The 20,902-nt window shown below is 39.4% G+C and overlaps 1 protein-coding gene across 1 annotated transcript in view; it reads right to left on the bottom strand.

Moving 5' to 3' along the window:
- LOC106921170 (liprin-alpha-3-like) overlaps positions 1 to 18,145 on the bottom strand; it is a 36,419-nt gene extending 18,274 nt beyond the window's left edge. Inside the window, exons 1-14 of the mRNA XM_014992666.2 lie at positions 17,510 to 18,145; positions 10,728 to 10,829; positions 10,390 to 10,629; positions 10,257 to 10,316; positions 7,479 to 7,607; positions 6,956 to 7,048; positions 6,045 to 6,097; positions 5,868 to 5,961; positions 5,659 to 5,793; positions 4,484 to 4,567; positions 4,219 to 4,350; positions 3,545 to 3,607; positions 3,381 to 3,460; positions 2,054 to 2,222 (exon numbers count right to left, since the gene is read on the bottom strand). Of these exons, the coding sequence (XP_014848152.2) occupies positions 2,054 to 2,222; positions 3,381 to 3,460; positions 3,545 to 3,607; positions 4,219 to 4,350; positions 4,484 to 4,567; positions 5,659 to 5,793; positions 5,868 to 5,961; positions 6,045 to 6,097; positions 6,956 to 7,048; positions 7,479 to 7,607; positions 10,257 to 10,316; positions 10,390 to 10,629; positions 10,728 to 10,829; positions 17,510 to 17,860 (1,785 nt within the window). The 5' untranslated portion in view covers positions 17,861 to 18,145. The remainder of the gene's footprint in view (positions 1 to 2,053; positions 2,223 to 3,380; positions 3,461 to 3,544; positions 3,608 to 4,218; positions 4,351 to 4,483; positions 4,568 to 5,658; positions 5,794 to 5,867; positions 5,962 to 6,044; positions 6,098 to 6,955; positions 7,049 to 7,478; positions 7,608 to 10,256; positions 10,317 to 10,389; positions 10,630 to 10,727; positions 10,830 to 17,509) is intronic.
- Between the last annotated feature and the right edge of the window lie 2,757 nt (positions 18,146 to 20,902).

Here is a 20,902-nt window from a genome sequence, read left to right as displayed (position 1 = left end):
GCTTTTTGTTTTCCACAATTCAAGAATAAAACTACAACTTTTAATTCTCCAACTGTATTTTAAGCCTGGCGGGCCACCAGGCTTAACTTGCACCCCCACCAGTCTGAGAACTGTTTATTTATTTATTATAGGGGTCTTTTTATAGACCTGTTGCGTGTTAATGTTTATATCAAAAATTTTTGCGCCTGCCCACAACAGTGGAGGGACAAAAAGACGATAATTTAACGTGTCATGTAGAGATTTTCACACAGCAAAGGGAAAAATATCAGAAAATCGTTGAAGAATAACTCAAAACCACTTGTTTTCTTCTCTATTTTTTTCCGCTCCCTGCGTCGGTTATGCTACACTCAGACTGGTTGCCATAGCAACTGATAACTACACCACTATATGTATCAGGATTCAACACCAATAAACACACACTTTTAAATCTTACTATAAACAAGTGAAAAGGGAGCAGGAAGAAGAAAAAATCTGCCCCTTTCTCAATAATTACTAAATACATTTTCAGGGTAGCATACATTAAATGAATAAATTTCAAACAATGTATAATTCTCTTCCTTATTAACTCTGAAGTGTAGAAGACTTGATCTCATAAACTGTTTTTGTGAAACTTGACTGCGAGAAACTTGACCGACTTCTTCCAGAGACGCTGCGTTCAGGAGCAAAGCAGAAATCAGAATTTCTGAACGCAACAAGAGAAAGCAGATGACCGTGAAGAACCAAACTGTGTATTCAGCTGTGGTTAGAATAAAAGACCTTCTCAGATTTTGTTACAGCAGCTCCTTGATTTTCCTAATTGCGACTCGTTAAATTTAATTTGCCTGATTCCCTGTTCCCATCAGCCGTTGATGTCATTACGTTTGACAGTTTTATTACCCCGTAGGCCCGCTGTGGAGCAGGACGAGCAAGTCGCCTACAAACATCTGAGCAACAAAAGGGACACGTTTCCAGCGACTGCTACAAAAATACCGAAACATCGAAACCTAAAGCGGATCGCTTCAGGACGTCTTCATTTCACCGTTTCTGTCAATTATTTGTGATATTTTGACTAAACTGGTAAATTATTTCATTTGCTTTTACAGAAAATGAGTGTGGGAAATGTTTAAAACCTAAAATTGTTTAATAAATGCATTTGTTTTATTATTTTTATATGTTTTTCCAACAGTTGCACCTCTTCTTATGAATAAGAAAGTGACATTTAATTTCTGTAAAAAATTGTGTTTAGAAAATAAACAGTCAAATCTCAGAATGATTTGTGTTTTTGTTTTTACTTCTTATGGAAATACCTTAATGCATGTGGAATAAGACAAAACTAACTTCAAAGTAACTTTCCAACTAGAAATAGCCGCTTATTTTAAGTCAATGATTCCCTTATATTGATTAGAAAAATAACTAGTTCCTTTAAGATTATCAAACTTATAACAAGATGTTTTTTCCATGTTATAAATGAAATAATCTGCCAGTGAAACAAATACTATTTCATCACTGTTAGGGAATTATTTGCTTTAAAAAGCTGTTATATTTAGCTGAAAAGTCACTTCTAATTTAGTTTAGTGTTATTTCAACTATTTGCACTAGAAACTTCTATTTTTTGCAACTACATTTGTTTTTACAAAAGTTGCACCTTTTGTGGAGCTCTTATAAATAAAAAAATATATTTTATTTAAAATTAAATTTAGCAAAGCACAACAGTTAAAATCTCTTTATATTTGTACTTTTGTTTACAAATATTCAGGAAACCTGAAATTAGATAAAACTAATTTATAAATAACTTTTCATCAAGAAACAGGAGTTTGTTTTAAATAAACAGTTTTTTAATATTGATAGAAGAAAAGTGCTAGTTCATCTGGAAGATTATTTCACTTATAACAAGACATTTTAGTTTTGACTTTTTTGCACTAGAACTCACTAAGATTTTGTATTTTTGCAGTGCAGCTACTGTTTTCCAGTAGTTGCACCGTTTCTGGAGCTTTAATAAATTAAAAAATACATTTTATTTATTCAATGAGTTGCACTGAGGAATAAAAACAGTAAAAATGTGAATTATTGGCACCTTGCTCGAGTCCTCATGGGCGGTGCTCCAGCGGGCCCTGTGGCTCCGCCTGCTGACCCCCCCGCCGGAGGCATTAACGAAGGGATCCAGGTGAGTGGTGGAGCCGGCCGGGAGCGACCCGCCTCCATGGGAATACCTCAGCTCCAGGGCGCTGCCTGGCAGAGAGCGGCTGCAGGAAAGACAAGGAAAAGATATCCCCAGACAAGATTAAAAGGCCAATTATCCCTGTGGTGGATGAGGTTTTTGTGGTAACTTGTCTGTGACAGTTTAACAAAAACAAACAAGTTGAGGAATGTTGTGTAAGAGGGCATTTAAAAGTGGGAGAAAGGAGGAAAAATGTGGAGCTCGGCGTAACTAAGAGACACCTGGTGAACGCTGCAACAGGAGGCTCTGACAGATGACAGGGAAATGTTGGGTAATTCATGTGTTTATGCAGTGAGCGTGAAACGCATATCACCGCAGACAGCGCTTAGTGAGTGATTTATCGGCACTGGAGATGCTAAAGTTGTGCATTTTATAGGCAGGCAGGATTTAAAGAGTCTGTAACACGAAAAAAAACAGACATTGTTTAAAAAAGATGAATCACTTTCAACCTGTGTACACAAAATAAATATATAATAAATATCACAAATTATGATAAACTCCGTCGCACTGCAGAGTGTAAGACCGCGGCGCCATTTTGTGATGTAATGAGGGTAAGTCAAAATGTAAACAACTATGGCAGAAAACACAGAAGCGGAAGAAGTTGTTAATGATTTTAGTGATTGGAAAGTTTTGGAGGAAGATGATCTGAGTGATGAAGAACACGAGACTTTTCAAACTCAGAAATCTCCAAGTTTTTTCTATTAGATTTCTGAACTTAAACTAAAAGTTTCAAAGTTTTTTCTCTCAAACTTTCGACTTTCGAGATTCAGAAATTTCCAAGTTTTTTTTTTTAAATCTCTGAGTTTCATCTCAAAGTTTCTGAGTATTTCCTAGAAAACTTACACTTTTTGAACTCAGAAACCTCCAAGTTTTCACTAAAACGTTTCGGTTTCATTTTAAAATTTCAGAATATTTTCTTGCAAATTTTTGACTTTTCAAACTTAAATTTTTTTTTCTTATTTTTAAGTTTCTTCTGCCAAATTTTCAGCTTTTCAAACTCAGAAATGTCCTTGTAGTTTCCAGAAAATGTCTGTATTTTTCCAGTGGAAATGTACTCCTTTTTATTTCTATGCAGAGTGGCTCTAACACGCCATCGTGTTTCATACAGTTGATTTAAAAGCTTCCGGTGAAAACTTCGTCTTTGTCTGTTTTATGGTGCGACAGACTCTTTCTGTTTGCGGACCTGGAGTAGGAGCCTCCGGGTCGGGCTCTGAGCTGGTCCACCTCCAGCTGAAGACGCTCCAGCTCTGCGATCAGCTGATCCTGGAAGTGAGAAACGACAGAGTCGGTCCAGAGGAAGAGCGAGTGCGCAGACAGGAACAGGAAGGCTGCATGCAGGAGTCGCACCTTGTTTGCTAGCAGATCGTCCTGGAGCTTCTTCATGTTGGACAGTTCCTCAGAAAGGGCATTCTGCAAGGAAGCCGTCAGTTTTTAACACTTCAGGTCACAAAGCAGAACAGAAACAATGAGAGGAAAGCTGAGCTTAACGAGGGAAAATACGGAAAAACAATGGTGTCGTTATTCTGCTGACGGTTTGGTTTAAAATACATTTAACTGATTGAAAGAAATGAAAAATATTGTTTTCTATCCATCCATCCAAACATCCATCCATCCATCCAACCAAACATCCAACTGTCCATCCATCCATCCATCCATCCATCCATCCATCCATCCATCCATCCATCCATCCATCCATCCATCCATCCATCCATCCATCCATCCATCCATCCATCCATCCATCCAACCAAACATCCAACTGTCCATCCATCCATCCATCCATCCATCCATCCATCCATCCATCCATCCATCCATCCATCCATCCATCCATCCATCCAACCAAACATCCAACTGTCCATCCATCCATCCATCCATCCATCCATCCATCCATCCATCCATCCATCCATCCATCCATCCATCCATCCATCCATCCATCCATCCATCCATCATCCATCATCCATCCATCCATCCTGTCTTTATTTCCTGTCGTTTCCTGTTTCATGCTGATCAAAGATGGCCGCCACCTTCTCCTCCAGAGCGGCCATCCTCTCCTTCAGGTGGAGCTGCAGCCTCTCGTTGGACTCAGACAGCAGTTTGTCCACGGTGTCAGAGAGACGCTTGTTGTGTTCGTCGTTCATCCGCTCCCTCTGCCTCGCCTGGGGAAAAACACCGAGAAGGTGGGTGGAGAGTTTAACACTCAGGACAAAGATTTCCATCTTTAGAAAATCAGCGCGCCTTTGTGTCGCAAAAAGAAACGGAAAAAAAAGAGAGAGCGAGAGCGTGACTCACTCTCTGTAGCTCCTGGTTCTTCTCCTCCAGTTGTGCCTCCATCTGTCGCAGCCGCTCCTCAAAGTTGCCATGACGCTCCTCCGCCTGAATGATCGCAGAGGAAGACGGGTGAGAGCGGCGGCCATGTTGCAACACTTAAACAAATTATCACAAAGGAGGAAAGAAGCCTGTTGACCGAGTCTGCTAATTGGTTACATGCCTGTGCAGATGACAGCGCGGCGGGGGGGAGTCTGTTTGCCTGCTGCTTAGCGGGGAACTTAACACGAACCTGCCATGAAAGCCGTCCTGCCTGAACACGCCGGGCGAAACTACGGCGAACGCCACTTTTTGGCATGAAACTAAGTTCACAAGAATCAAGAATCTAAAGAGCTTTAAGCTACAAAAATAAAATTATCTGGTTGATGTTTACCATCTTGAAATTGGTTTTTTTGTTATTCTAGCTTGATATATTGGAAAAAGTAGAAGGATTATGACATTTGGTTTATAAATAAATAAAAAAAACATTTACTCAAATTAACCTTCCTTCCACTAAGCATCTACAAACTGGAATGATGTTACTTTATTCAGTATAATACTCCACCTTTTTTAAATGTCTTGGCTTTCAGGCATCCCATATACAGAAGGTGGTTGTCTTCCTTCCACTAAACTTTTCTTTACACTTTCTATTTCTGCTTGGATGTACACACTTGGAATTTGCTGCTTTTTGTGAAATAAATCCAAATAATTCTTAAATGTTACATTTATTTTTTGTCACTATAGTCAAATTTTCTTCACACATCTTGTCTTTGCATTTCCGGCAGGTCTTGTTCCGCTGGCAGATTATTTCACTTATAACCAGAAATATTTCATCAATATTCAGATTTCTGAATTTTTTCTCAGAATTATGAATAAATAAATAGAAAGAAATAACAAGAAATAAGAATTCTGACATTTTTCTGATTTTTTTAAATGTTTTTATTGACTCTAATCTTTTGTGGGTTTTGCATTTTAAGCAATAAAATGTTTAGTTTCTTATTTTAAAAAAGGAAGTTAATTATAATTTTATGTGCATCTTTTCATGTATTTTCTAATTGTACCAAAAGGATTAAGAAGCCTGCAGAATGTTTTTCTTTTTTTACCGGATCAATCATCAGGATAATCGATCAACATCGATCCGATGGTTTGTTTGCACACACCTTGTTGAGCGCGGCCACTCTCTGCGCCAGCTGCGCCTCGATCTCCGGCAGCGTCTCGGCCCGCTGCAGCGTCTGCTGCAGCTTCTGCTTGGCGTCGTCCAGACGCTCCTGCAGCTGCCGGTTCTTCTCCTCGCTCTGTGGGGAAACGGGCAGAAGCTCAGAGCGGCGCTCGCGCCGGGGCGGCGGCCGCAGGAAGAGGCTCTCCCCACCTGTCTGTGCAGAGACTCCTTGCTGGCCAACTCGTTCTCCAGCTTGTCTTTAATGTCGTGGAGAGACGTCGCCTCCCGCTGGGCGCTCAGGTACCTGCAGGCCGCAGCAAGATGGCAGCCGGGGGAGTCAGAGCGCTCCAATAGTTCATAAAATAAAAACACAAAGAAAACACGAACCTGCGCTCCAACGTGGTGATTCTCTCCTCCATGTCTTCTCTTTGACAAAGAGCCTGGAGGAATAAAAACGGGGATTCAGACTAAAAGTTGCTGTTGACACTCCTTATGGAGCCGATATAAGAACATAAAAGAGCAGGAAGTGGAGAGAAATAAATCTATATCGTCTGACCTTCAACCACTTTCATTTGTGTGTTTTTCCTTCCACTAAACTTTCTATTTATACACTAGAAAGATGTCAATTCAAAAAAACATATCAGTAAATACTACTTAATATCTTAATACTTCAAATACTTATTTTTTACTTCTATTTTTCTTGAGATGTCCTGTGTTTGCATTTCAAGCATCTCATATAGAGGAACTGGTTGTCTACCCTCCACTAAACTTTCTATTTGTTCTTGGCTTTATGCATTTGAAATATGTCACTTTTTATTAAATAAATCCATATAATGTTTTACTTTCATGTTTCTTCACATGTCCTGACTTTGAATTTGAGGTATCCCAAACAGAGAGGCTGGTTTTCTACCTTCCACTAAACTTTTCTCTAAACTTTCATTTGTGCTTCGATTTATACATTTGAAGTATATAATCCTCGTGTTTCTTCCCTTTCATAAAGCGTCTGGGAGGATAAAAACATTTAAAAGTTGTTGATCTGCTGCTAGATGACAAATGAAAGTTGCTGTTGACAGATTTCAGCGTCTTGCGGCTCTGATGTCGGCAGATTAAAGAGCAGGAAGTGGAGGGAAGCGGTTGGGGGAACCGGCTCGCCTGCCTCTCATCCCAAAACACTCAGTTCACCTTTCGCAACGTATTCTGCTTACAGGGTGGAGGTTCTTCGGGTTCCAGTCTGGACCCGGTCTGCTGCCAGAGGCTTCGTTAGCTTAGCATTAGCAAGCTGCTAAAGCTCTCCTCACCTCCTTCAGGTCCCGCTGCAGCTTCTGGTTGGCCTCCTCGGATCGGGCCAGCTCCCTCCTGGCCGACGTCAGCTGCTCCTCGATCTCACCAACCTGACACGAAAAGTTCACTTTATTATTTATAATCTGATTTAAACAGAAATCATCTTAATCCAGACACAGAGGCTCTCAAAGCTCTTTTAATGTCCTACACGGCAAAAAAACACTAAATGTTTGTCATTTTTGTCTAGTTTCTTGATACTCTTGAAATATGACAGAACTAACTTATAAGTTAGTTAATAATATGTCTTGTTTAAGACATATTATTAGACGCTTCTTTAAGTCAAAAATTCTTCAAAAAGTAACAGTTCCATCAGCAGATTATTTCACTTAAAACATGGGAAAAATGTATTAATCTTCATATGGATCAAGTTCTTTTTCATCAATATTAAGGAATTATTCATTTAAAACAAGCTAAAACTTTACCAACTGAAAAAAATTAAATAAAAAAACAACCAATGTGGATTTTGGCAGTTTTTGGCACCTGTCTGCACATGAGAGCCAGCCTCTCCTTCAGCTGCCCCAGCTCCGATCTCTGCCGCTCGATCTCGCCCTCTCTCTGCCGGTCGATGTCGGCGTCATCCAAGATGGACGCCGGTCCGTTGGGAAGGCGCTGGGGGGAAACATCCACATCAGCTGACAGAGCGATCGCGACGTTTTGATCAGCACAAATAGACTCTGGTTAGGGATCAGTTTCAGGATTGGGATGATTCGTCTGAGATTAAATGAATCTCTGATGCAATAAAAAGTAAATATTTAGCGTATATAATAAAAATACTTTATTTTTACAGCACTTTTTTAAAAAAATCTTACAAAGTGCTTCACATCAATAAAATACAAAACAAATTCAAATCTTAAAAGGAAGTTTTAGCTAATGATTTAAAAGAAAACAATGAAGTTTAATATATATTATTGAAATTATGACTGTGTTCTTTAAGCAAATTGCCTTTTCTGAGTCCAGTTAACGATTAATCGATTACTAAATTAGTGGAAGGTCATTTCAAAAGAATGAATCGTTTTAGTCCTAATCCAGAGCATTATCTTCTCTGTAAATGTTTTACTTAAAGCTGGTAGTTTTAGTCTTTCGGTGAGTTTGTGAGCTGCTGCTAAAGCTCAGCTTGCACTAAAGTGTTTTATGTGTTTGGATCTCACTGATCATCGGCCAGGTTTCCTGAGGGCCTCCACTTTTCCAAGCAGACTCTGTGGGGCCAGCACTCGTTTAGTCTGGGAATCGGCAGGAGACCATTTTATTGATTTTATTTTAATTACAGATAAATACACAACATTTTCTGTGCTGTTGTTTCTCTGATGAAAAGGTTTTGGTTGTTCATTAGTGATGATGGGATGGAACAAACAGATAATAAGCTAAGCAGAAGACAACGAATAGATGGAAGTTTTTATTTAAGAATCAATGCTTGTGAATAATATAAACTGTAAAAATGTCATGATGAATGAAAAATAAGATAATGGAACAGATATGAGAGTTTAAAGCTTAAAAACTCCAGATTTTTTTTTATTTAACTGAAATAATGAAAGGTGATCTGTTACACTTCCTTGAACAGGTTAGGATCGGTCTATGCTCTATATGAAACATGTTCTTTACATTTTTAGCACAAAATCATTCGATTTTAGTCTAATCAGTTCAGTTGGTTTATGATGTCTTGTCACTTTAAATGCAAATAAAAACATCTTGTTTATTGCAGTCATGTATAACATCAAATTACACTTTGATTCACTACAATCCAGTTTTGTTGCAACATTTTAACAGTTCAATCAAAACTTGCGTGACAATCAATGGAAGCAAATCGAGTTTGAAAAACTTTTTAGCCAAGAATTTTACTTTTTTTATGGTGTTTGAAAACCGTCTTCATCTGTCAAATGCTGATGTTTTGCCTTGTGGTGCTACTTTAGCTTACATCAATGCATTTTTGTCTCATTCAGCCTTCCTTAGAAATGACTAGTTCAGGTGGATATAGAGAAAAATAAATAAAAAACACACAACGCACTCTCGCTGATTGAAGCTTGAACTCTCCGACTAAGCTCATAAAAATAGAAGATGGTGCATAACTTCCTCCTCACTGAATGACACTGATGGCTGGAAGCCATATGGCACTGAAGAAACATTCAGGAATACGCAGCAGACTGTTACAAAAGCTGCAACAGCTTCTGGCAATCAGGAGCCTCCTGATCGGCGCTCCAGCTGCAGAGTGAGGAAAGAATTATGCAGCATTTTAGACAATTTATATGTTTTACTGATGAGTGGAAAAGCAGCTTTGCTTCTGGTTGATTTGTGTCAGTTCAGTCTTAACAAGAACCCAAATATTTGTGATGTCAGTTCTTGTATTTAAGGGATTTTATGCTGCATTTCAGCTACCAGAGCTGGATTTCAACATGGCGCCATCAGCAGCTCTTACAAACATAATTTTAATCTTTACTTTCCTTAAACTTTTCATTTTTTTTAGTTTAGATTTGCAGGTGCTGAATGTAACATTGATTTTAGATGGACTGTCTTAAAATAAACATGTTTTTCACCACATCTTAGAACTGGTGACGCAAGGGGCGGCCATATTGAAACGCGAAGTCCGTCTTCCAAATCGTAACTGTCAAAGTTGCTCCCAGTTTCCAAGAGGAAAATCTGACTTGGGAGGCGTTCCAGTTGATTTTACTGATTGGGAAGTTGGGATTACTGGAACACAGCAAAAGCTTTAGGAAAACTCTTGAGAAATTAACCCGTTAGTCCAGTAGATTTGGTTTGATTGGAGAACAAAATTGCAACATTTGTTACATTTTCAGATAAACCCTTTGAAAAAGCTGTTCCTCTAATCGCCTGTGGTGGCGCTGTACCACAAACTACTGAAGGAAATGACACAAAAACCTCTGAAAAAGACACTGAGCGCAACTTCCTTCTTCACAAAATGTAAACAAAACTGGAGTAGCATCAGATTTTAGTGATTTGTTTTTGGTAAAAGACTCCAAGTCATTCCTTCTGCTAGCGCTAGACTCACACCTTTGTTTTGGTTGTATTTACCCAGAATGCCCTGCACTGCAGTCTACTTCCTGCTTTTGGAGCGGTCTCCGGTCTGCTTGGCGTTCACATATGCATTCAAACACACCAGAGTTCACTTTGCATGTTGCATGTTCACAGTTCCCCAAACAAACTGGACTTCTAACTCATTGGACAGGAGTTTGATTAAAGTGAACCAAATAATCCTGTGTGAATGCTTATGCTGCAGGACCAAATCTAAAGAAACCATCACTTCACCTCTTTGCCGTTGTCTAGTCCTTGCTGCCTTCGCTTCACTTGTTCCCTCAAAGACACGACCTGAAACAACAACAAGCATTGATTAAAGGTGGAACTCCAAGCATCCATCAGGCTGGATGAACGGCGCGCTCACCTCTTGGGAGGAAGACTGCAGCTCTTCTTCTAGGACCGCCACGCGCTCCAGCGCCACCCGTAGCCGTTCCCGCACCTTCTCATCCAGCGCTTTGTGGTGCTCAAACAACGACTTCAGGGCTTTGAGGACTTCCACCTCGCTGGAGACGCCGGTCTGAGACTGGGTCAGCCTCTTCACCACAGTCATCCTCAGGCTGCGCTCGTGGCGGGCCACCAGGCACTCCAGATGTTCCAGGAGCAGCTGGAAGTTGAAGGTTTGCACACTGTAAAGCTGTCTGGAGTGATTACAGCATGCAGAGTCAGTGGTGTGAGCGTGAGGAGGCACAGAGGAGCGCTGACCCGTGTGTTGTTTCGCTCCGCCTTCAGCTCGGCTATCTCCTCTTCCCTCTCCAGCAGCTGTTCCCGGCAAAGGTTCAGCTCTTTGGTCAGAACCGCAAACTCCTGAAAGGTTGGAAGAGGTTGTTGGCATCGACTGACTGCTGCGTGCTGATCACACACACACACACACACACACACACACTAAAGATCACACACACACACACACACACACACACACACCTACACACACAGGCACGCACACAAACTCAGCACACTGCAATGGTCACTGCAACTAGCATGCTCCAGTGAAGCGCTGCATGGAAAAGCAGAAAAGCAGAAAAATTACTGATATGACATGATGACAACTTAGAGATCCATCCATCCATCCATCCATCCATCCATCCATCCATCCATCCATCCATCCATCCATCCATCCATCCATCCATCCAACCAAACATCCAACTGTCCATCCATCCATCCATCCATCCATCCATCCATCCATCCATCCATCCATCCATCCATCCATCCATCCATCCATCCATCCATCCATCCACTCACCCACCCATCCATCCATCCATCCATCCATCCATCCATCCATCCATCCATCCATCCATCCATCCATCCATCCAACCAAACATCCAACTGTCCATCCATCCATCCATTCATCCATCCATCCATCCATCCATCCATCCATCCATCCATCCATCCATCCATCCATCCATCCACCCACCCATCCATCCATCCATCCATCTATCCATCCATCCATCCATCCATCCATCCATCCATCAGCTTCCCTTGCTGAATCCCAGATGTCTGCCATTTTTGCCTTAGAATCAGCTCAATCTTCTCTCAGTAAATGTTTCATAGTTTGATAAATCTTGATTTCATTATCAGACCAGCAGCTTGAGCTTTAAATATCTGTGGAAACCAGCTTCCTTAGGCAGAGTACAGTGTGAGCCATGGCTACCGCTGTGCTGAGGTTCACCGAGTCCAGGCGTGTTAAACCGGCCTTTCATATTAAATATTACCACCCAGTTTATTACGCGTTGTGATCCTCAAATTGGTTTAATTGCACAATAAGCTCAGTTGCCTCTTTTACTTATCATTAAAACCGTGGAGTTAAAAAAAAATCCATAAAAGTAATGGAAATCAGACCAGTTCACTGTGAAGTTTCCAACTGGTCCCCATCACAGTGAATGATGTTATGTTGTTATGTCATTTACTCCTAATTAGCGTAGTGGGCGAAAGTATTCACAACCCCTTTTTGTTGTTATTGTTTTACTTCCAATATTTCTCACAACTGTAATCTTATTAGATCAACAGACATCAGCAGCTCTACAACTTCAGAAAAAAATTAAAATAATCTGGTCATTTTGCTGTGAATATTCCTGAAAGTGTTCAACTCTGAATGTGAATTAGTCTTTTTTAGATGTCTGAAACCCTGAATGTAAAATCAGCTCCAGCAAAGGTAGCGTTTTATTTATTTATTTGGGAACACTTCTGCTTATCCGCTAATAGCAGAGCTAATTTTTCACTTACCACTTTAGGTAACTTTAATTTACTTGCCTGTTTTGTAAATAAATTTCGACATCTGTTGTAGTTTTGATTTTTGTCTGTTATGAATTCTTCAAGAAGTTAGACGTTAATAATCGTGCTCTTATTTTGAAGGGGGTGAAAACCGACGACGCAGCAGTTCCTGTTTCCTCTCCTCAAGTTCTCTTTTTATTTTTCTCCCAACAATGTTACTTCAAACAGGAACAAAATAAAACACGGACATTAGAAAACAGATACAAACATCAATACAATATCTAAAGGCATTTAAATCGTGTCAAAATTAAAATGGTGCTCTACGGTTTTAGTCTTTTGCGCTAACTTTGAATTAAAGTTAGCGCATTAGCATTAGCTTAGTATGTCTGTCTCAGCTGTTGGTGGATTGTAACTTTATTACATAACAGACAAATTATCCTTTCTAAAAATGTGTTTGTATGGAAAAACAAGCAAAATATAAATACAACCTTATTGTTTAGCATGAAGAGGAGAGAACATTATTTTTTTTAAAAACATCTCTGCTAATTAGCTTCGGCTAATGGAAAGTTCGTCACAGCTCATTGAGTCATTATTTAAAGACTCGCAAATTAATTGCAGAACGTTTCCAAAATATACTTAGTTCAACTAGAAGAGAAAAGGTGATTCCATTTGAGAGATATTACATGGATTTACATCATATTCATATTTTTGAAGAGCTAAAAATTAAAATTATTATTTAATTTCATCATAAAGAGAGTTGGAGGAGTGAAATGTGTGCAAAACAGCCAGAACAAGTCACAAGCATAACAGGCTGCTGTTTAGAGTCTCCAAGCCATCAAGGAGATTCCCATTAATGCTTAAAAAATGAGTACACTAAAATTTAAGGAAGATTCTAAGGAATAGGTCAGTTTGCTTTGTAAAATGTTTTTTTAAGTGCTAAAATGTTTTCTCACTAAAAAAGGAACTCATATATTTCTTTTAGTGTCTTAAATAGCTACCAGAGAAAGGGGAATTGTTTAATGCAATTACTCAATTAATTGTTGGAATAATCAAAACAATTGCTTACAATAGCTGTAATTAAAATCCTGTTTGTGGTGCTGCTTATCAGCATTTACCACGTTCATCTCTGCCTCTCTTAGATTTCTCCTGAGATTAAATTCCTGTTTTTGGGGGTTTTTTCTGACTCGCATGCGACCATGGCGTGACACACTCATGACACACACAGCACATCCTCGAACACGTGTGCATCAACTCATGCGTGTTTTCACTTATGCAAACGAGCCATTAAAGGGCACTGATGCATGCACGTCGCCACTGCTGCTGCTGCTGTCTTCGCTCCACGTGTTAGCAGTGATCACTTTACCCCACGCACAGCAAACAGGCGCCTCAGACCCTTCTTTCTGAGGCGCCTGCATTTCAGCCAAAATGCATTAAAAAAGTACAGCGTGTTCAGGCGGCGTGGCTGGGCTGAGAGACAGGAGAGGAATGAGAGGAAGGCAAGCGTTTGAAAAGAAGGGAGGAAATCACTATGTGCAGATGGCATGTTCTGGGCCCAGAGGATATCATAACACTGGGATTAATTCATGGGAAAGATGGAGTGAAACACTTTCCTCCCTTCTTCTGTAGCTTTCTTTTTGTTCACAAACAACTTCTATACCCTTTAATCCCACCAAGGTTATTATAATTAACTAAAACCAGAGTTGGGTAGTAACTAGTGACATTTACTTTTTTTAAAAATGTACTTTGGAGTATTTTTACAACTTCTATTTAAGTACTTTTATTATGAAGTATCTCTACTCTTACTTGAGTAAAATTTCTGGATTTTCTACCCACTTAATGAAAAACAAACATGTTTTAACCAAAGATTCACCAGACTCAGTCACACACCTGCAGCTTTTGTTAAAGTTTCATAAGTTTTTAATTGAAGAAACTGATCTGAAACGGAGTTCCACTGGGGTTGCTAGGTGACGGATGGAACTCTGCTGTGGTTGCTAGGTAACGGGCAGTGACTGCTGATTTGGGACGTTACATTTTGGACTTTTTTGAAACGGGTCATTTTCCAGACACCAAAAAACATGAACTTATTGGCAAAAAACGGCTGGTGGGGTTTTTTAAGTGCTTGGGTTGTTTTTAGAAGCAGCATTGACCTATATGGAAGTACAAAAATGTGCAAAATGTGAATTTTTTTTTTCACTGTAAGAGCTCTGTATAGTCTGGGGAAGTAAGGAGTTGGGTAGTAAGTTTTATATTGAAAGAAACTGATTTAGAAAATATCTCTTTTGCCTGATTTTGTTATTTTTTGTTACTGTTGTATTTTTTGTTTTTAAAATACAAAAAATTCTACTTAATTTTATATTTTGGTTCATCTGATGATGTAATTTTAAAATATGAAATAAATTTGATTCCTTACTCAGAATTTGAGTAGACTTTTTACCAAATACGTATCACAAGACATTTTCCCATGTTATAAATGAAACAATCTGCCAGTGCAGCCAGAACTTTTTCATCAATTTTAAGGAATTATTTATTTAAACAAGCCCCTATATCTTGCTAAAAGGCTACTTGTAAGTTAGTTTTATCTTATTTCAAGTGTACTAAGGTATTTGCAGTAAAAAACAGATCAAAATTATTTGGTATGATTTTGTGTTTTTACAGTGTGAATTTCATTGTGTTTCTTATCTTTAAGATATTTTCTCTTTTTGGTTTTGTTTTCCAGTCTTGGCAGACAAACTCTGTGAACTCATCTGTGTATTACACCAATCCATGTTTTCTTCAATCTGCATGTGCGTGCATCCGTGCATGCGTGCGTGCGTGATTGTATTGATCTGCTCTTCCTGAGGTAATATGGCCCTTTCATGTCCAGTCACTCTGCGTTGCAGCACCTCGGCACCAGCAGTTATTTTGATCATTCAGTCGGAGCGACAGAGGAGAAAAAAAACCCCAAAAGGTGCAAACAACAGGGAGGAGTCATGCGGCCTGAGGCACCAGATTCCTGCCTGAAAATAGAGTCGGAGTCCTTCTGGGTCGACTGCAGCTACAACCTGATTAGGTCTGGAATGTAGCATAATATTGGCAGCATTTTCTCTCCATCTTAAGGTTCTGGGTGGTCTCAGTTTGTTATTGAAACATCTGAAGAATCTGATGTGCTGTTAGTTTATCAGTTTGAAACCATTTTCAACTGTCTGAATGATAAAATATTCTGTCTAATCATTTTTTAATTTATTTTTTTATTTCTCAGTAAGGGATTATGCCAGAAAAATATAAGCTAAAGGTAAAAACAGTTTATTAACTAGCGATAAAAAAGAAGGGAGTGATTTCAGGATGAGCAGAATATTTTTTATTATCTGATTTAATTACATTTTATCTCCTCCGTAGGAATTACGATTCTAAAATGAATAATTAAATTGAATCTCAGTTTATCATTGAGAATCATGTAAAAGATCTTCATAAAGTTAGTAAAGTTTAAATATATTTTATTTTGCTTTATTTTTTATTAAAAACAGTCTAAATATATGCTTTTATCTTTTATTTTAAGAGTCTAATGATAAGTTATACATTTTTCAAATCTACTAATATTTAATTATTCTATTCACGCTTCTTTTATTTTTATTTTATTTAATTTTATTTGAATATTATTTTTTTATTTTGAATAATCCAATATTTTTTTTCATTTAAAAATATTTTCAGTTTGTATTATTTATTTGAAAGTTCTTCAGTTACTGTAACACTTAACAGCTTATTAAAATCACAATATTATATTGATGCATTTTATTTTAAGAATTATGCAGTATACCTTAAGTGACAATATGTACTTATGTTAAGTATCTTAAAAGGTATTTTATATAGAAAATTTAATTATATTTTTTATTTTGTTATTACTACCTTTCTAAATTTCGTTTTGTTGTGAAACAAAAGATTCAAATAGATTTATGGGTTAAAAATCTTACATAAAGTAAAATATTCTGTGCAAAGCCCAAACTTCTAGCTGGGTCCATAGCTTCTCTGAAGAACTATGCTGTCTTATAAGGATATAAGATAAAATTCCAATTTATAACAAATTTAAAGCGAAAATACTGAAAATCAGAAGAGGAATATAAAACTAAAACCTTTTTCAGCTTAAAATAATAGTTTCTACTTTGGTTCTTTGACATGTTCTATACAAACAAAAAGAAAACTTTACTAAACAATCATTTTTGACAATTAATTTTCTGTTATATTGTCTAAAGGAAATAAAACTGATGAATTGTGTGACCAAGCTGTTGCAGTTTGACTGTTTGTACCGGGCCGACCCAGCGCCACCTGGACCAGCTGCAACAACAACATCCTGATTACAGGTTGAAGCATCAATAATTCAGCACAAGGGCACTAACTGTCTACCTTCAAGTGGAGCCCAGACTTTGTTTTGATTTTGCATGCAGGTATGTATTATTCTGTTAGCTAAAACTGCAAATTCAAACTGTAGCATCGTCTCAACTCGATAAGATACAAACTTTTCATCTGTTCCATCACAGTAATAGTAATACTTTATTTCAAATGAGATTTTGCACTAGAAGCTAGACTGAAAATACTTGGTGAGATTTGTGTTTTTGCATTGAAGAGACAGTTCATGATCAAATGCGACTGAATTTGAAAGATTCTGCAAAGAGGAGTGGCTGCCAGCTGAGTGGCACAGGCAGTTTGTCTCATGTTAAAATGTTTTGATGATCTGTAACATTTTCTTAAAAGTGACCTATTATTCTTCCTTGAACAGGTTATGATATGTCTATCAGGTACTATTTTTGCACAAAATCATCCTTAGATATTGAGATTTTAGCCTACTCAGTTCAGAATGAGTTGGTTTATGATGTCTTGTCACTTTAAGTTCAAATAATCTGCTGCAGGCCACGCCTCTGTACTCTGTAAAGGGGTAAATACTCCACTTGGGTTGCTAGGTGACGGACGGAACTCTGCTGCGGTTGCTAGGCAACGGGCAGTGCCTGCTGATTTGTGAGGTTAAATCCTGGAAGGTTTTTGAAACAGCTCATTTTCCAGACAATAAAAAACATGAACTTATTCCCAAAAAAATGGCTGGTTATTTTTTTTTCCTTAGGCGCCGGGTTTGTTTTTAAAAGCAGTAGAGACCTAAATGGAAGCACAAAAACGGGCAAAATGTGAATTTTTCCACTTTAAGAGCTCTGTAAGTTGGTAAATACTTTTCCTCATCACTGTACTGTATTGTCTGGGATGGAAGCATGCTGCCATGCGGGGCGTCCCACCAGTTAAAGCCGTGTTTCTACCTGTGGCAGGGCGATGGACAGCTGCCTCTGCAGGGACTCCTTCTCGTGGCCCAGCTCTCGCAGGCGAAGGTGCGCCGTCCCCAGGCTATCCTGCGTCTCCCTCAGGCTCTCCAGCAGCCTCTCCCGCTCCGTCAGCATGTTCACCATCAGCGACTCCAAGTTACCAGAGCTTCCCCCTTCATCACTTCCTCCTCCTCCTCCGCCTGCTCCTCCGCCGCCGCCGCCGCCACTGCGAGGATCTCGGCTTCCGTAGCCTCCCATCCCGCCTGCGCCTCCCGCTGGAGAGGACGAGCCACCGCCGCTGCCTCCACGGCTGTCCTCTGAGATGGTGGGCATCACCTCGCACATCATGGTGAGGCCTGAGGAGTTATCACAGGAGGGGACTAGGACGGCCTGCTGAGGATCTTCTTCCTCGTCATGAAAAGCACGGCTGCTGGTTTTTGTAAGGAGGGATTCTGTCAGGGGAAGATGTGAAGAAGACGAGGTGGAACGGATTGAAGATGTGGATTAGGGATTGGGGAACAGGGTGGAGTGGGGTGCAGGGATGAGAGGGACAGATGTGGGTTTTTAGTGAGCGACCTCTGACCCCTCGGCTCCAAGGTTACTGGGCTGCCAGATGAACCTGAAAGGATAAGAAATCACAAGGCCAGTTTTTTTAAACAACACAAACGAAGGGTGGACAATGAATTAATAACAATACATATCGCAATGATCACTAGATCAATATAAGTAAATAATACGTCTGATTGTCTATCAATATCACTGCAAAAACACAAAATCTTAGCAAGTTTGTCTAGTTTCTAATGCAAATATATTTTACACTTTAAATGAGACAAAACCGACTTGCAAGTAACTTTTCAGTGAAATATAGAAGCTTATACTAATAAATAATTAATTAATGGTGATGAAAAAGTTATTTTTCCACTGGCAGATTATTTTACTTATAATATGGGAAAAATGTCTTGCTATAATAAGAGCTAGTGTTTTCTGTGAAGCACATAGATGATGACGGAAAGATAACAAATAAAACATCTTAAACTGAGTTGCTACCTCTTCCTGTTTACGTTGACGCTAACATTAGCAGCAGATGATATGGATAGATGCTGCGGGAAATTATCAGGGATCGGTTCAATAGTTTCATTGTTTATTTTTTTACATAAAAAGACAATCAGAACTGTCACTTGTTCTTACAGAGAAGGAAAAAACTGCCACCACTAAACCCCTAAGATAGCGTTAGTATTGTTAGCTGTTAGCACAGCTGGCTAGTACAACAGGATAGAAAAGCAGTTGTTTATAATTGTAATTGCTTCAAAAAAACTACCTAAGTTTGTTTTTTATATAAAAAGAAGATGCTAACAAAGAATGTTGCACTGGCATAGAGGCTGAGAGAAACACCTTTTTAAGCTAATAGCTAGCACTGCAGCACAGCTAGCCATCACAGAAAGTTAGAAAAGTCTAAAAAGAAACTAGACCAGGAATACTTGGTAATATTTGTGTGTTTTGCAGTGTAGTGACTGTCCCGGTACGCTAACTTCCTCCCAAAGTACAATTTAAATAAAGTGGAATTTTGACTAGAGTGGTCAATCCAGTTCATTTGTAAAAACTCTTAAATTACAAAACATTAATCCAACAATTACTCAGCAATAATAACTTAAGTACCTCTACAGGTTGCAATAAAGAACATATTGTAGCAAGTATTGCTGTTGTTTTTATAGAAAAGACAAAAAAAGAGCTGGTTCGAGCTAGCATTAGCATAGTACGAAAGTTAGCAAAGACTAAAAACATGACTATTAGTTTAATTGGCCTCTAAAAATTGCTGTTAGGAGCAATAGTTGTTTGTTATGTTTGTGTGTTTGCTGTGTGATAACTGGTGACCTGTCTGTGATGTACCCCAACTTTGACCCAGTGACCCCAGAAGATAGGCACCGTTTCCCTTAAAGATGCAGTATGTAACTTTTATAAAATATTTGTTTTTTATTTGTTAAAACTGTCACCATGTCATGACAGTTTGTATGAGACAGATAATCTGTGAAAAGATTGATCTCCTCTGTCTGAAGGAACTCACCACACCAACCAGAAACAACCAATCAGAGCCAGGAGGCGGGTCTTAGCGCTGTCAGGCAACCTTAAGTAGTCACGTGCTAAAGGCAGAGAAATGTTTATGCTATGTGTTTATCCACCATCATATATGCTCATACCTAGCTTTAGCATATGCTATCTGTACGTACTATAGATTTTGACAGACGGCGTTAAGACCCGCCTTCTGGCTCTGATTGGTTGGTTTTAGTTAGTATTGGGAGTACTGGGAGAAGGCAGAGGAGTTGGATTTTGTCAGAGTTTATCTACTATACTGTCACCACATAGTGGCTGTTTCATCAAATATGTAAAAAAATGTTATGTTTAAAAGTAACATACTGCATTGGATAAGTGGGTATAACCAACAGACTAACTTTTATTTGATCTTTCCTCTGATCCATCCATTACTCTCTTACTGAAAAACAAAAACACTCATTACCTCCTTTCCCCCTCACTCTACTGATTCAACCATCGTGCGTGTCAGACCGTCTACATCTCATAATGGTAATGATAAATGCGCATGATGAAATCATTCACGCAAAAGACAGAATAATAACTGTGTCAGGCCTGTGTAGGTTACGGCAGAAATATGCGGCGCAGCTGTTAACATTCATGTGGAGGGAATGGAAATGGGGTGTCATCATGAATTGTGTCACCGGCGGATTTGTATTAATATTTTTATTCTTTTGTTAACGTTTCCGGCGCCCATTTGTGAAAACATTCCGCGGGCCTGTGATGTTTGTGTTGCTGGGAGGGAGAATGAAACGCTGTCTTGGGGAACAGACATCGTACATTTCCGTGCAAGGTAGCCTAACGCCGCTATCACATCATGGTGGGAGGTGCCAATCATCCTGTAAATGATGCAGGCCTAATTAACGAGATTACACCAGAAGATGTCACACCTCTGGATTAAAATCTGTGGCTGCGATTAACACAAGTGGCGCAAAACCGTTGCGCTTAATCCAATATTAAGGTGGATATTTCCCATCAACACCCCAGTGCTGCTGCTGCTCCCCCTCCTCCTCATCCTCCTCATCCTCTCCTCTTCACCCCACCACCCATAAAAACAGCTGGAAACGCGCCGCTACAAATCCGAACAGCTGTTTGCGCGGCTTACCGTTTCCATGATCGACGGAGACGGGAAATAAAAGCGCATATCCGGCCGGTTCACTCCATCAGAGCATCCGAGGAGAGACGGGAGGCTGCAGGTTATCCCTGTTCCAGCCCGGTTACCAGCCTGGACCCGTCCCCTCCCTGCCTGAGCTGCTGGAGCGACGACGGCTCCGAACCGACGCTGCGTCAAGCCGCACGCAGGCG

Source organism: Poecilia mexicana, unplaced genomic scaffold (genome assembly GCF_051168715.1).
Source record: "Poecilia mexicana isolate PSO_F unplaced genomic scaffold, ASM5116871v1 scaffold_8, whole genome shotgun sequence".
NCBI classification, from domain to species: domain Eukaryota; kingdom Metazoa; phylum Chordata; class Actinopteri; order Cyprinodontiformes; family Poeciliidae; genus Poecilia; species Poecilia mexicana.
The sequence above is the reverse complement of the archived record's forward strand: the minus strand, read 5'-3'. Positions and strand labels throughout refer to the sequence as shown.